Below are 15,746 nucleotides of genomic sequence, written 5' to 3' on the forward strand. Positions count from 1 at the left end.
ACATGTCTCAAGTTAATCTTTTTAGGGCTTATCTCTGTATGGGAAGATGTGAGAATCCAGTGTCATTAAAATTCTTCCTGAGATATTCATCTAACTACCTATGGGGCTTGCCTATTCATGTACATTCTAAGCCCAGAGTGCCTCATTCTGTTTTCTATTTAAATTCCTCTCAGAGTGCACTGTTGATCAGCAACTGCAGTGGATTACAACTTAACCCTTGTCAAACTGGATGTTGAGACTTTGTCTTAGTGATCCTAATTCTTCTGCATCCCCAGATTCATAAGAGCTCTTTTTACAGTCTAAGTTTTCGTCTTTTTCAGTTAAGTGTTGCGATATATGCTTCCAGTCTGCAGCTTGCTCTTACTGTTGTTGATGTCTGTGTTTTATTTTAAAGTAAAATGTTATGCTTGAAAAGGAAACCAAATCTTGTAAAGTTAAAGTCAAGCTCATTGTAACTTGAGTTTAATCCCCATTTCAGAAAAGAATTTGAGACTTTGCAGTTACATTCTAGAAAGGGATTAATAAAAACATATCTAAAGTTTGGCTTATGCTCTTTCAAAAGGAAGTACATCTTGTGCAATATGGGGGAAATAGGAGACCATTTTATTTGACCATAGGAACAAAACACATTATCCAATCAAGCAATACCAGGACTCAAGCTAATATTTAATTTTATCTTCTGATACCGGGGACTTTCGCTCAAACTGTTTAGAACTCAAATGGGGTATAAAACCTGTGAACAGTCATCATCTTCAAACCCTAAATATGTGGTTGGTTTAGAAGAAAGAAAATTATAAAGATGTTGACTTCTGCTGTATTTCATCCAATCTAAGATAACTTCGGTTGTATGATACACTACTATTTTATGTACCAAGTTCAAGTTCTCCATTTAAATATGTCAAGCCCATGTATGTACTGATGTGTATAAAATTGATGACTAATAAGAATCTGCAGTATAAAATAACAAACAAACAAAAAAGAAAAACAACTAACACTAAACTTTCTTTGGGTTATTTGTGTGGAAATATGTTAATATAAATGTTTCAGACATTACATGAAATTTCTAAAAATCTTATATGTTCTGGTATAATGTTATAAGTCACAATTCTAGTTATTACTTTAAAATGTATATCTCAGAAATAACTAAATTTCCTTGTCAGTTGCATGATCATGAACTTTCATCAAATCTTTTTTTTTTTTTTTTTTTTTTGTGGTACGCGGGCCTCTCACTGTTGTGGCCTCTCCCATTGTGGAGGACGCGCAGGCTCAGTGGCCATGGCTCACGGGCCCAGCCACTCCGCGGCATGTGGGATCTTCCTGGACTGGGGCAGGAACCCGCATCCCCTGCATCGTCAGGTGGACTCTTAACCACTGCGCCACCAGGGAAGTCCTTCATCAAATCTTTAACCATGGTCATTTTTAAGTCTTTTGTCATTTACAAACAGTTCTGGGTGTACTCTGATGCTTTCACAAAAATGTTCCTATAAAGGGGTTTCATCTTCAAGGAATTCATGGAAAAGACTCTGACAAGTACAGGTTTCTGGTAACTGACTATACTGCTGAACTGAATGAATAAGCATTTTCAGAACTCTAATGGAAAACCGATGAATTCATAAAAATGCTAACAAAAGATCAAGATGAAAAATAATTAATTACATGGGACTGAGTGAACTGATGAAGGTGATTATAATTTTCGTGACTTTCTGTTTGAATAAAAAAAAAATCCCACAAAAACTCAGAGGGAAAAAATATACAAATCAATTTTCACTGCAAAGTAGAGGGGCTGTTACAGTGGAGGATTACTGGACTGAATGTCAATATTATGACATAGTATGAGTGTGTTACGTGTTTGGTAATTGCAATCATTGTTGCTTTTGTTGTGGTCATCCATTTACAATGCTTGGTGTCAGTTTATTTATCTCTTGTAAAAATAAAATACAGTGTGTGTGTGTGTGTGAGTTGTGGAGAAAAAAAAAGAAATTCAGTTTGGGTTTTTAAAAATATCTTCTATGTTTCTACTTAACTTTTAAAATTTATGGATTACAGTTATAACTCTTTTAATGTCCTTGTCTACTAATGCTAACATTTGTGTCAACTCTGATAGATTTTTCTCCTCAGTTTAGATCATAGTTTCCTGTTTTTTGTAGGCTTGGTAATCTTTATTGGATTCTAGAAATTTTGAATTTTGTGGGTTCTGGGTATGCGGTATGTAATTTGTGGAGGTATACTGGCAAAAGAATCAGTGAAACCATCAAAACTTAAATATCATTTACATGCAGAATTTAGTAACACTTGCGTTCATCAAGAATATGTGTAATTTGCACATGATGGTGATAAGAAGGAAAAATTAGCATATTTTTTCAGCTTAGTTGCCATCAAACATAGTGAACTCTAAAATGTACAAAACTGTGGATAATTACACTGTCAAAAATATGGTTTGGAGTTAAAGTTTTTCATAGCAGTATCTTCTGATGGTTCAACTACAATGACAAAAATATTCTGCAGTAGTTACTCAGATTGTATGAATTTATATATTATATGTACACTTATTTATTTTTCAGATAAACATGTTGATATCACACTGTAAAAAAAAAATAGCCAATGGCCAATGATTTAATCAATCATGCCTATGTAACAAAGCCTCCAAATGAATGGGATTTGGAGAGCTTCTGGTTTGGTGATCATGTGGAGGTTCAGGAAGAGTCACATTTTAGGCAGAGCATGGAAGCTCTGCACCCTTTCCCCATACTTTGTCCTATGCCTCTCTTGTATCTGGCTGTTCCTGAGTTATACCCTTTTATAATAGACCAGTAATCCAGTAAGTAAAATGTTTCTGTGGGTTCTGTGAGCCTCTCTAGCAAATTATTGAATCTGTGGAGGGAGTCATCGGAACCTCCAATTTGTAGCCTGTTGGTGAGGAGCACAGGGGACAATCTGGACTTGCTATCCTCTGAAGTGGAGAGGAAGACAGCCATATAAGACTGAACCCTTAACCTATGGAATCTTATGCTATCTCTGGGTAGATAGGTCAGAATTGATTTGAATTGTAGGACAGCCAGGGTCTAAGAATTTCTTAGTGGCATAGGGAAACCTCCTCCCACTCTGCAACACATCAGAATTGGTAACCAGAAAAATAGCAGGTGAGACTTTTGTCCACAAATGGCCTTGTATCATTTAGGATCTGGTGTTTCAGAATTGTCCCTCCAGGTTAAGTATTTTCTATTTCTATATATTTCTATAAATATGTTCCTATATATATGCTATAAAATTTAAGATGTGTAAAATATACAAAAATTCCTTAAAGAAACCTAAATAAAATAATGTAATTGTAAAAAAAAAAAAAATTAATGTTGCGGCCTCAGCCCCATTCACACCTTGATGTAGTTTATAATAGAAAAAGCAGCAGTAAAATTAAAAATGTTGTTAACTTCCAATAAATAAATATGTCAAGCCATCAACTGTATGTTGTATTTTAACTTCAGAGTTATGAATACGTGGGAAAAATTTTGCATCTTAGAATCGATGAAAGAAAGTTTCACTCAAGAGAGACTCAAAAATTTCCAGGCCCACTTACTAATACCAGCATACAGTGGGGCATGGTAGAGGAGATGAGATATTCAGTGTTAAGATTTTTTTTTTTGGCTGAGTTGGGGCTTTGTTGCTGCATGCAGGCTTTCTCTAGTTGGGGCGAGCAGGGGCCGTTGAGGTGCGCAGGCTTCTCATTACAGTGGTTCTCTTGTTGCGGAGCACGGGCTCTAGGTGTGCAGGCTTCAGTAGTTGTGGCACATGGGCTCAGTAGTTCTGGCTTGTGGGCTCTAGAGCTCAGGCTCAGGAGTTGTGGCGCACAGGCTTAGTTGCTCCACGGCATGTGGGATCTTCCCGGCCCAGGGCTTGAACCCATGTCCCTTGCATTGGCAGGTGGATTCTTAACCACTGCACCACCAGGGAAGCCCTTAAGAGTTTTTACTAAAATAATGAACCATGTAGTTCAGTTACAATTTATGTAGCATTGTAATGATACAAAGACTCAGTGCAGATATTCTATGGTAAAGTTTTATGACATTTAAGCACATGGACTAGGAAGTCACAACTGTTAGGCTAACACACGCAATTCCCAAATACAAACAATCATTTTATAATAAAAATAGGTACAAAACACATATTCTCACATGGTTCTGATATAACTTTTGCTTTGTTTTCTGACTACTGTATTTATTTACATATTTAATACTTTCTATAGTGCTGTTTATTATGTCACAGTTACAGAAAATTAATTCCCTCATAAAATGATACCCATGAAAGCATGATTCCAAGATTCTTTAAAGCATAGACTTTCCCCCTGAATGTCAATTCTCTGATACCAATGTAGCTGAATTTCATAGCAACAACATCCCCACGATTAAAACATATGCAGAAGTTCCTATTTATTCTCTCTGGGCTACATTCAATTGACATTCATCGGGAAAGGTATTTCCTCCTGTCTGGCATTCTATGCAGTACCGTTCTCTGATAAGTAATAAGTTGTGATTCTGAAAAGAAAACAGGTCCACATCTGCTGCAGTCTTAAGGTTTCACTCCTATGTAAACTCTGGAGTGTAAGGAGCTATTTCCTTTCAATGACAACTTCTGGATATCGTTTGGATATTTCTTCACAATTTCTCTCTATGAGTTTTCTGATGTAAAATGAGGCTGAACTTGTGGGAGAAAGTTTTCCAACACTCACTGCATCCATAAGGTTTCTCACCCGTGTGAGTTCTTTGATGTATAATAAGATGTGACCTCTGGGCAAAAGATTTCTGACATTCGCTGCATTCGTGAAGTTTTTCTCCTGTATGTGTTTTCTGATGTAAAACGAGGCTAAACTTGATAGGGAAAGTTTTCCCACATTCACTGCATCCATAGGGTTTCTCTCCTGTATGGATTCTCTTATGAATGATGAGGCTAAACTTGTGACAGAAAGCTTTCCCACATTCATGGCATTCATAAAGTTTCTCTCCTGAGTGAATTCTCTGATGAATAAGGAGATATGACTTCCGGCTGAAAGCTTTGTGGCATTCACTGCACTCATAAGGTTTCTCTCCGGTGTGAGACCTCTGATGAATAGTGAGATGTGACTTTTGGGTGAAAGCTTTCTGACACTGACTGCATTCATAGGGTTTCTCACCTGTATGAGTTCTTTGGTGTAGGATGAGACTAAATTTGATGGAGAATGTTTTTCCACATTCACTGCATCCGTAGGGCTTCTCTCCTGTGTGAGTTCTCAAGTGAGTATTGAGGAGTGACTTTACACTAAAGCCTTTTCCACAGTCACTGCAATTATATGGTTTCTCTCCTGTGTGAGTTCTCTGATGTCTAATGAGCTCAGATCTCTGGATGAAGGCTTTCCCACATTCACTGCATCCATAAGGTTTTTCCCCTGTATGTGTTTTTTGATGTAAAATGAGGCTAAACTTAAGGGGAAATGTTTTCCCACACTCACTGCAACCGTAAGGTTTCTCTCCTGTGTGAGATCGCTGATGAATAATGAGCTGTGACTTATTGCTGAAGCTTTTCTGACATTCTTCACATCTGTAGGGTTTCTCTTCTGTGTGAGTTCTTTGATGTAAAGTGAGTTGTGACTTATCGCTGAAGCCTTTCTGACATACATGACACTCAAACCATTTCTCTCTTGTGTGAGTTCTCTGATGTTTATTAAGGCATGACTTATCAGTAAAGGCTTTCCCGCATTTGTTGCACTCATAGGGTTTCTCTCCTGTATGGGTTCTCTGGTGTAAAATGAGATGGGACTTCCGCCTGAAGGCTTTCTGACATCTACTGCATCCAAAGGATTTCTCTCCTGTGTGTGTTCTTTGATGCTTAATGAGGTCCGACTTCTGAGAAAAGGCTTTCCCACAGTCACTGCAGTTATAGTGTTTCTTTGCTGTTTGAGTTTTCCAGTATTTAATAAGCTGTGACTTATGGCTGAAAACTTTCATATGTTGATTATATTCATTGTATTTTTGTCCAGTATGAATTTTCTCATGCTTAGTGTAAAGAAATAATTTGCCATATTGAATAAATTCAACTTCATTTCTTGCATAGCTTTTATTCTGAGTAATACACTCTAGATTAGGTTTCAGATGTTTCCCAAGTATGTCAAGTGTATGAGATCTTTGTGCTAAGGAGATATCAAGGTTTAAGCTCAGAGAAGATATTTTTCCAAATGCATTATCTTTGTGGTAACTCTCCATAGTTTCCAGGTTGCCATGGCTTCCTTTGTGCCAGTCTCTATGATTATCAACTTGCCATGTGTCTTCTAGAAACAGACCAATGAATCCATAATGACCATGTAATAGAAGGAGTAGAATCTCAGCAAAGGCCAAAGAGAGAAGAGGAAAGGAGACTGTGGGTATATACCTAAAGTCTGTGACATTTATAAGTGAAAGGAGATAAAGAAAATGAAAAAGAAAAAACAAAGAAGGAATAAACTACAAGAGGCATGAGAGATACACAGAATGGGAAGAAGGGAGAATTTATGAATGCTTGAGTGTATAAGAAAAGAGAGCTATAACCATGGATTAGGGAGGTAGAGACAAGGAGAAGGCAGGTAAACTGAGGATAACAAGGAGAAAGATTATTTAGGAGAGCAAGTTCCAAGATGGACTAGAGAGGGATCTGATCAAAATATCTAAAATAAGGAAATGTGCTTTTTAAAACCAGGCAAAAGAGACCTAATACAGAGAGATTAGAAAATGGAGTCATGGCGTTTTCACTGCCGAGGGCCTGGGTTTGATCTCTGGTCAGGGAACCAAGATCCCGTAAGCTGCACAGTGCAGCCAAAAAAAAAAAAAAAAAAAAAAGTGGAGTCAATATTAATGTATATGGGAGCTCACGCCAGCTGTTCTGAGTCACATTCAAAGCTTAAAAATTTCAATATTTCTCCAGACATTTCAGAGGTACATCCCTCTTTCTGGCCAACTAGGATTTTAACTTCCTTTTATCCCACAGAGCTATTTTTTCACTCACCTGGGTGAATCTGACTCTGGCTTTCTTCCTCTATTATCCATGGTGTTTCTTGTTCCAACCGGTAGAATGCATCTGTTTTGGTAACTTGATACCCTACTCAAGGGGAATTACAGAGGACCCATGGACCCAAATACAAGCCCTCTGTAAACTAGAAAAGGTTACATTTAAAGGGCTGAACAAATTGCACCTCAGCCAAGTAAAGGACTTTTGCTTTGGAAGTGAGAGAAAAATACTGTTAGAGGCCACAGGGTACTGAAATCTATGATGTATGAAACTCAATTCTAAAAAAGTAAGGCAGTTGTAAGCCTCCACCCCTTTCATCCCTGAGAAAGAAAAGGCAATCCATTGCCTATATTACCCAGGGAACGCTCTTCTTACCCACTGATACCAAGTTGATATAATTTTCCAACATCACATCTTGATACAGGTTTTTCTGAACACGGTCCAGTAGCTGCCACTCCTCCCAGGTGAAAACCACAGCCACATCCTTGAATGATAGTGAGCCCTGTAATAGAACATTCCTATTCATCCTAAAGGGATCATCATTGGTTCATACTAGGAAGATAAATAGGAAATTCTTATTACTTTTCCCATGGTAAGCTATTTGACTTCTTTCTATGTAACTAGTTTTGCATTATACTTTGTAGGAAAACCAATTTTTTTTACTTAAAATATCCTATCTTTGTGCTTCCATCCAATCATTCACTGACTCACATGTTCATCCATTCACAAAAAAAGGAGTAGAATAGAGAACATGCTTAAGTCCTTTAATCTAGGAACCCACACAACCTGTGTGTATGCACCTATATGTCAGACAATATATCAAGCATTCCTTTGTAAATAAGTCTCACTTCTACCCTGAAGGAACACACTAGCTTGCAAAGAGAGAGATGTAAGTGCACAAGAGAACAATAGATTTATACATGTCAAGTAAGTATATATAAATATATACCCTGTGGGCATCAATGGGGAGGAGAAAAATTGTAAAGGGTAAACTTCACAGAGGTGAATCTGGAACTAATTCTTATGAGATCAAGTCTATGTTTTATGGTGAATTGCAGAGGGAAGAGGTGGCATGGCATTCCAGAAAGAAGTAATATGAATGATAGCACAGTGAAACCATGAGCATTCAAAACACTGAAAATACGTTTCCTCCTCAGTTGTGAAATTAAATGACTGAATTTAGAGCAGGTGGTGTACTCAAAACATTTTCACTTATTATTATTTGTTAGTTATACACTGATAATGGAGAGACTTCCAAATAAGTGGTTAAGTGTATATATGTTAAAAGAAAGTATATAAACTCTAACATTAATTATGACAATGTGTATATTTAGGTACTCTGTAGTAAAGCAGACCTGGGTTGCCCAAACCCTGTACATTCCAAAGAAAGACCTGTCCTTGATTTGCTCCTGGGAGATAACTTTGAACCCCTGAAATATCCAGCCTGATGAATGTTTTTATATTCCTGAGGTCTTGGGCTACACTATATCAGTGTTCTTTGTTTTTTGTGTTTTGATATATAGTTGATTTACAGTGTTGTGTCAGTTTCAGGTGTACAGCAAAGTAAGTCAGTTAAAAATATATATGTAGGGCTTCCCTGGTGGCGCAGTGGTTGAGAGTCCGCCTGCCGATGCAGGGGATATGGGTTCGTGTCCCGGTCCGGGAAGATCCCACATGCCGCGGAGCAGCTGGGCCCGTAAGCCATGGCCGCTGAGCCTGCACGTCCAGAGCCTGTGCTCCACAACGGGAGAGGCCACAACAGTGAGAGGCCCGTGTACAGCAAAAAACAAAACAAAACAAAACAAAACAAAAAATATATATATGTATGTGTGTACATATATACATATATATATTCTTTTTTAGATTCTTTTCCATTATAGGTTATTACAAGATATTGAATATAGTTCTCTGTGGTATACAGTAGGTCCTTGTTGGTTATCTATTTTCTATATAGTAGTGTGTATATTTTAACCCCAAACTCCTAATTTATCCCTGCCCCCCGCCTTTTCCCCTTTGGTAACACTAAATTTGTTTTCTATGTCTGTGAGTCTTTCTGTTTTGTAAGTAAGTTCATTTGTATCGTTTTTTAAAAATTCCAAACCTGGAAGCTCCTGCCTCTGTGTATCTTTTGCCTTTGCTGATTTTAATTTGCATCTTTTCACTTTAATAATCCATAACTGTGAGTATAACTGCTTTCTTGAGTCCAGTGAGTTCTTCTAGAGAATCATTGAGCTTGAGGGTGAGCCAGGGACCTCAACTCAAATTCATATGAATTCACATTTACATATGTAACTAGTGACATGGGTAGTCAGAATAATACACATAAACGTTTTTGGATTATTTATGTTGGTGGTAGAGAAAAAGGACTGATGGAAGACATAAGGGTTTAGCTCTACAAACTTCTAGACTATTTGAAACTTTGACACTGAGAATATTTTAAGCTTCACTAATATTGGATATTTTTAAAAGAAAGAGGTTAAGTATTAACTATGAACTGAGAGTTTACACTACATTTTTGGGTGTGAAGAGATCATGATGGGAATATTCTAAGACTTTGCTAGTAAAGGTAACTTGGAACTGTTTGTTAATTAATATAGACTGGGATTTCTTAACCTTGGCAGTATTGACATTTAGGGGTTGGATAATTCTCTGTTATGGAGACTTTTTTTTTTTTTGGAGGATTTGTGCATTGTAGGATGTTTAGCAGTGTCCCTGGCCTCTATCTACTAGATCCCATTAATATCCCTCCGCAGTCATGACAATCAAAAATGTCTCCAGATATTCTCAAATGTGCCCTGGGGGGACAAAATTATCCCCAGATGGGAACCACTGATTTAAATAAAAAACTGAATTTTGAGGACTGTTAGTGGAACACCATTTGATAGTCACAGAATCCATCCATTCTTCTTGATAATCTAGGTTTCACCCCAGGCCACCAGGAGGCCATGGATTTGGGCTACTCTGTTTTGAAACCCTGAAGCACTCTGATCACTCTGATTTTGGCTTTGGCAGGACACCACTGGCTTATCTGAGGACTGCTGAGAAATAACCAAACGAAACTTACCACTTTATCAGTGGCTTGCACTGAAGGCACTGAGCACCATATTATCAAAATAATAACCCATCAAAGAAATTTCTTCCTACTTAAGGGACATGAACTATTTCACTTTCCTAGAAGAGATTTCTCCTTAAAGCAAAAAAATCACCAACAATTTTTTCATTATGACCATGTGGTAAATTATATTTCCCAAAGAAGACCACAATAGTTTATCTCCCATTCCAAAAAACCTTCTGCAAACCTTCTTCCACTCCCCATCAAGAGGTGGACCCTATTCCCTTCCCCTTGAATCTAGCTGGTCTTAGTGACTTGCTCTTAACCAGTAGAGTGTAACAAAATGAAAATGCTAACTTCCAAGGGTAAGGCAGAAAAGGCAGTGTAGCTTCAGTCTGTTTCTCGCAGGATACAGCATCATACTGTGAGAAGTCCAAGCTACATGGAGAGGCCATGCATAAGTGCTCTGGTCAAAAACCTCAGCTAAGCCTAGCTTTTGAGTCAAGTGATCCTGGAAAACAGACATGGGAATGAAGAAGCCTCCAGATGATTCCAGTCTCCAACTATTTGAGTCTTCCCAGCTGAAGTTCCAGACACCATGGTGTGTAAGACAAGCTGTACAGTAAAGGATTAGCACAGAAAGTCTGTATTGTCCATATCCTGCACATGCCAAAGAAAGGTCTGGCTCTTGCCAGTTTATGGGAAGTAACCTCTAAGCCCTTGAAATATCTTTGTTTACACAGGAGCATTGGGCCACACCAAATAGTCTATTGCTATCAATGTGATTTATGGTGGAGGCCTTGGGCCACACTGTAGCAACTTGACTTCTGAAAGGGCTGGACACTAAGGTCAGCCATTGCCTATGTAATCAACCTCATATAAAAAGCCTAGACACTAATTAGCAATACCCAATATGTGTTGTTACAAATCATTGCTGGGAAAATAAAACAATGTCCACATGACTCCATCTGAGAGGGAACAACTGGAAGCTTCTGCCTGGTGTCTCCTGGACCTGGCCTTGTGCATCTTCCTCTTTTGCTGATTTTAATCTGTATCCTTTTGTTGTAATAATCCATAACTGTGATTATAACTGCATTGCTGAGTACTGTTGAGTTCTTCTTGTAAATCACTGAACCTGAGGATGGTCTTTGTAACCCAAAAACATAAAGCCATCACCATAGGGTCCTGTCTCACTTTCTGACCCACTGAATCCATGAGGATGATCAAAATAAACGTTTACCAATAGACTTTGGGGTGGCTTGTTAGGCAGCAATAGATAACTGGAACAGGGGATACTAGAGACAAGTTTGTGCTTAATTTTATTAAATATTTAGAGCTCACAGGCTATAATCTGTGTGTTAACTTTAAACAATTTGTATAAACATACGACTTACATATTCTCATTGTGTCCTTACTGTGAAGTTGATCTTTTGTCTCAGTCCTTTTTCCTGAATTCTGACACTTATCTTTTCATGCTGATCTGGTATAGTGTAGTCTTCGTAAATATTGAATAAACATGTATTTTAAATATATGTATTTAACCTCCTAAAATCCACTAGAAAGCCAAATGGAAAATAAATATACAAAAAAACCCAACTCACCTGGGACTTGGACATTTTCTGGAGCCCTTAGGAACAACCAGCAACTCTAATACCTGCTCTATTGTTGATTTTGGTTTCTTCCCTGAAGCTCCAGTACAGAGTCTCTGGCAAAGGATGTAATGTTGATCTTGGTACCTTCAGTTCCTTCCTTCATTGGAACTACTTCATCCCAGGAAGCCAAGACCTGGGGGATTACAGAAATTCACTGCTGTAATAAACTATAACTGGGAGCATAATATTTTTCTGAGTTGTGTGCGTCCTTGTTTGTATGTGTGTATGTATTTTAGATATACACACATATAAAAATCTAAAATTTAATTATGTTTTCTTCAGGTGGTTGGTTAATGTGATAAAGAAAAAAAGTAACATGTATTACTTGATGGTTTATTTTACAACAAACAACTATTTTATAATAAAGAAACATCAACAACAAAGCTATCTTCATTAAATTATGTAATTGTGCTAAAATTATTCAAAACTAGATCTACATTTAGAGAAGGACCATTATATAAAGAAATTTAAAAAAAGAAGAAAAATTTAAAAGCCTAAAATCCAGAGAAATTGTATATATATACTGGAATACTGCTTGCTAAAACGTGTCTTGGGTACTTACTATGTGCTAGGTACTCTAACTATATGAGTAGTTAGTACTGAGATTTTTTTTAAACAAATGGGAAAAGAATCACAGGTTGAGAAATGCCCAAGTTCACATAGTAAGTGGCAGAATATGGAGAAAAACCTAGGTCTGCCGAAATCCAAAGTCCCTATTCTTTTCTTGGAGTTAAACTTAACTGCAGCTGACTGCTTACCTGGAAAACCTGCAAGAATCACTTTAAACACATTAGTAATAATAAGAGTTCAGTAAGGAAATGAAAAAAAAATTTTTTTAATCATCTACTTTTATACCTATAAAATAAAAGTAATTCAAAGTTCAAGAAACCTGGTGATCCAGCGGTTAAGACTCCGCGCTCCCAATGCAGGGGGACCGGGTTCAATCTCTGGTGAGGGAACTAGATCCTGCATGCTGCAACTAAGAGCCTGCATGCCGCAACTTAAAAAGATCCCGCATGCCAAAATGAAGATCCCGCACGCCGCAGCTAAGACCTGGCACAGCCAAGTAAATAAATAAATATTAAAAAAAAAAAAAAAAAGTTAAAGGGAAAGAGAAGCTATTTGTAACGGCAGCAAATATAGATAAGATCTAGGAATAAACTTAACGAGCAATGTCCAGATCTATATGAATATTTTAAAGTCATGTCTATCCAAATTATTGCAAAGATTTAATATAACTTCAGTCAGTATTGCAACGAGATCCACATTATAGAATGCTGTGCAGCTATCAATAAGACTTTGTACCAAAAGTCAGTAATCTGGAACAATTTTATCGTATAAGGTTAACTTTCTTTTTTGAAGGTTAAGTTTCTTTAAAAAGACAAGTTATAAGCCATTTATGCAGTGTTATCACATCTTTGTAATAAAATGAGTAACAGAAAAGTTTGGAAAAGGAAACATATCAAAATTTTAACAACGTGTATTTCTGGCTATCAAGATTTTGGATGTGGGAATGTCCTCTCATGCATCAGAAGGTCCAAAAAGGGAGGATCCCAGAGACATATGCGGTAAATTTGAAAACTAGAGGGCCAGATACCACATCTTTCGTAAAAGCATTTTACCTTAGATTTTATTTAGATCTTGGTCATTACAAAGCACCGTGGAGACAGTGAGAGGAGGAGGTGATTTAGAGCAGCGGTCCCCAACCTTTTTGGCACGAGGGACCGGTTTCCTGGAAGACAATTTTTCCACGGAAGGGGGGTGTGGTTCAGGCGGTAATGTGAGCGATGGGGAGCGGCCGATGAAGCTTCGCTTGCTTGCCCGCCGCTCATCTCCTGCTGTGCGGCCCCGGGGGTTGGAGACGCTTGATTTAGGGGACAGAGGATGTTGGAAAGCAGGTTTTGAAGAAGGCACTAATGTAGTCTATGAGAAGTCAATGGGCTTTAAAACCCCCAAAGCCGTCTAAAATGCAGAGACTGCTCAAGCTCCAACTCCCATAAATCTCTCAGGTAACAATGCCTAACTACATCATACCCAAAATATGGGCCACATGGCTACTTCACAGTTCATGACTTCTAACAGATTATCATTAGCCTATCCAGACCCAAACACCCAGATCCCCATGACTCTCAGTGACCACTGGAGACCCTCAAAGACAAGAAACAAAGCTGCCCCAAGCACTAACCTCCCCACAAGGCCACCCCATTCACTGGCCTTGGGGTGATTTGGGGAAGGATACCCCAATCACCGACCCCCTCCCCTAAGTACATCACAACACTCACTAAGCAAAGGACATCAAACACGTTGAACTGCCAACCAAGTATGTCTCAATCACTGACCTCCCTTCATGGACACTCCCATTAGTGAACCTTCCCAAAGACGTCCCAATCACTGACTTATGTACCAAGGATTCCCCAGTCACTGACCCTCCTGGGATGCTCCAATCGCTGACATCCCTCTAAGGCTGTCCTAAGAACTGATCTTCCCCCAGAAGACCTTTTCAGGCTCTGACACACCCTCAAAGACACCCCAATCCTGACTTCCTTCAAGGGATACCCGATCACTGACCAGTCATTCACCCCCAATCAACCTTTCCCCGAAAGATGCCCCAATCACAGACTTGTCCCCTAAATGCATCCTAATCACTAGCCCACACCCTAAATCATGCCAAACACTGATTTGCCTCCAAGACCGCCCAGTCACTGACCTCTCCTATACATGCTAACCCCAAGCCATCCCAATCTTTCTGCATGCTACTCCAATACCCTGAGCATCCCCAGGGCTGCCCCATTTCCTACCATCCTACTCCCTCAATAACAGAATGCATCCCCTGCCCTACAAGGTCTTGCTCCTCCCACAGACTCCCCGTATCCCTCCCCTACCTCCGCAAAGCTCAACCTGATTCTGCTCCCAGAACGCGAAACTGAGACCCCTTAAGAGATCCTTCGCGCGCCAGCTGGGTCAGTCCATTACTTTCTTCAGATTCACGCGCCAGCTGGGTCAGTCCATTACTTTCTTCAGATTCACAAACCCGGCTGTTCCACCTCGCAGGTCAAGTTTATCCTCTGTAGCACCCGGATCTGCAGGCTGCCAACCATCACTCCGGGGCGTCCTTCCACCGGCCAAGAGGCCGTTTAACTTTCGCCTCTTTTAGACAAAGACACTATGACAGAGTATGGCGGCGCCCTGTTAGCTGATTTATGTGGGACCCGCCATCTTGGAAAACCAGCCGTACAACCACTTTTCCTGCCCCACAAAACTTGCCTGCGTTATGTCAATCGCTAGAGTCGCAAAGGGTAATACGCATGCTCTAGCCCATCTCCACCGGATTCAGGTCTCTTCCCGGTAAGGTGCCCCAAGCCCAAATATGTCTGCCTCCGCTTTGCAACTGGTACCTTACGAAGCTACATAACATCAGAGCGGGCGCAGCCATGCTGAAAAAGGTGCTCAAATCCGTAAGGGAAAAGGAGTCTTCCTTTAGGGAGTTGGGAGCAGGTTGAGCGACTTGCAGGAATGCTTCTGAAGAAAGGTTTAGGGTCTGGAGAAGCCAAGGTGGTAGAGGAAGGTAGCATGCCTCACTGTGGGCACAGAGTAAACAAATTTAGTTGAAGGAAAAGATCTTCTTCAGCCAAAATTGGTGGTGGAAGTTTGGTGACACCTCCAGAGTGAAAGGTGAGAGGGCTGTAGAGAGGGTGGAGCTAATAGTGAGGGAGGGGTTATGTTTCTGACTGAGGTGGAAGGTGGTGAAATTTCTGGTGGAAGACCAGAAATTGTTGGTAGAAATTTCTGTGCAGGCTTTCTGTCAATTCAAATGTTTTCATATAATTTTTCTCATGAAGAAATTAATAGAATTGGAATTGTTGAGTCAAAGAGAAGGACAATTTTTAATTGGATAGATTTTTCCAGATTGTTGTCCAAACATGTTTTGTTAGTGAATACACTTTACTGGCTGCTATCCAGCTTCTTCCAAGAACTCCAACTGAAAAGTAATAGCTAGTTTTTATTAAGTGTATATACATTTTTTTTGAATAGGG

At 39.1% G+C, this 15,746-nt stretch overlaps 1 protein-coding gene across 2 annotated transcripts; it reads right to left on the reverse strand.

Moving 5' to 3' along the window:
- Positions 1-4,041: 4,041 nt before the first annotated feature.
- Positions 4,042-14,688, reverse strand: LOC113605690 (zinc finger protein 84-like). Of its 2 annotated transcripts, XM_027079214.1 has the most exons (5): positions 13,335-14,688; positions 11,662-11,845; positions 7,384-7,510; positions 7,006-7,098; positions 4,042-6,295 (listed from the first exon to the last, which is right to left on the reverse strand). In XM_027079214.1, the coding sequence occupies exons 2-5, from the start codon at positions 11,674-11,676 to the stop codon at positions 4,650-4,652; spliced, it is 1,881 nt and encodes a 626-aa protein (XP_026935015.1). In that variant the 5' UTR covers positions 11,677-11,845; positions 13,335-14,688; the 3' UTR covers positions 4,042-4,649. The 2 variants fall into 2 exon arrangements, with proteins under 2 accessions (XP_026935015.1, XP_026935014.1); XM_027079213.1 differs by lacking the exons at positions 11,662-11,845; positions 13,335-14,688 and having other exon boundaries at positions 7,384-8,596.
- Positions 14,689-15,746: the final 1,058 nt, after the last annotated feature.

The sequence above is a fragment of the Aethalodelphis obliquidens genome, unplaced genomic scaffold (assembly GCF_003676395.1).
Source record: "Aethalodelphis obliquidens isolate GAN/ISIS:26980383/991018 unplaced genomic scaffold, ASM367639v1 scaffold43, whole genome shotgun sequence".
NCBI lineage: Eukaryota > Metazoa > Chordata > Mammalia > Artiodactyla > Delphinidae > Aethalodelphis > Aethalodelphis obliquidens.

What these genes read in the sequence shown, in the direction of transcription:
- LOC113605690 (XM_027079213.1), bottom strand. Translation starts at nt 7,534, where the DNA reads ATGAATAGGAATGTTCTATTACAGGGCTCACTATCATTCAAGGATGTG. An exon ending in TATCAACTTGGTATCAGTGG is followed by an intron (nt 7,099 to 7,383) that starts GTAAGAAGAGCG and finishes CCCCTTGAGTAG; the next exon opens with GGTATCAAGTTACCAAAACA. An exon ending in CCAGAGTCAGATTCACCCAG is followed by an intron (nt 6,296 to 7,005) that starts GTGAGTGAAAAA and finishes GTCTGTTTCTAG; the next exon opens with AAGACACATGGCAAGTTGAT.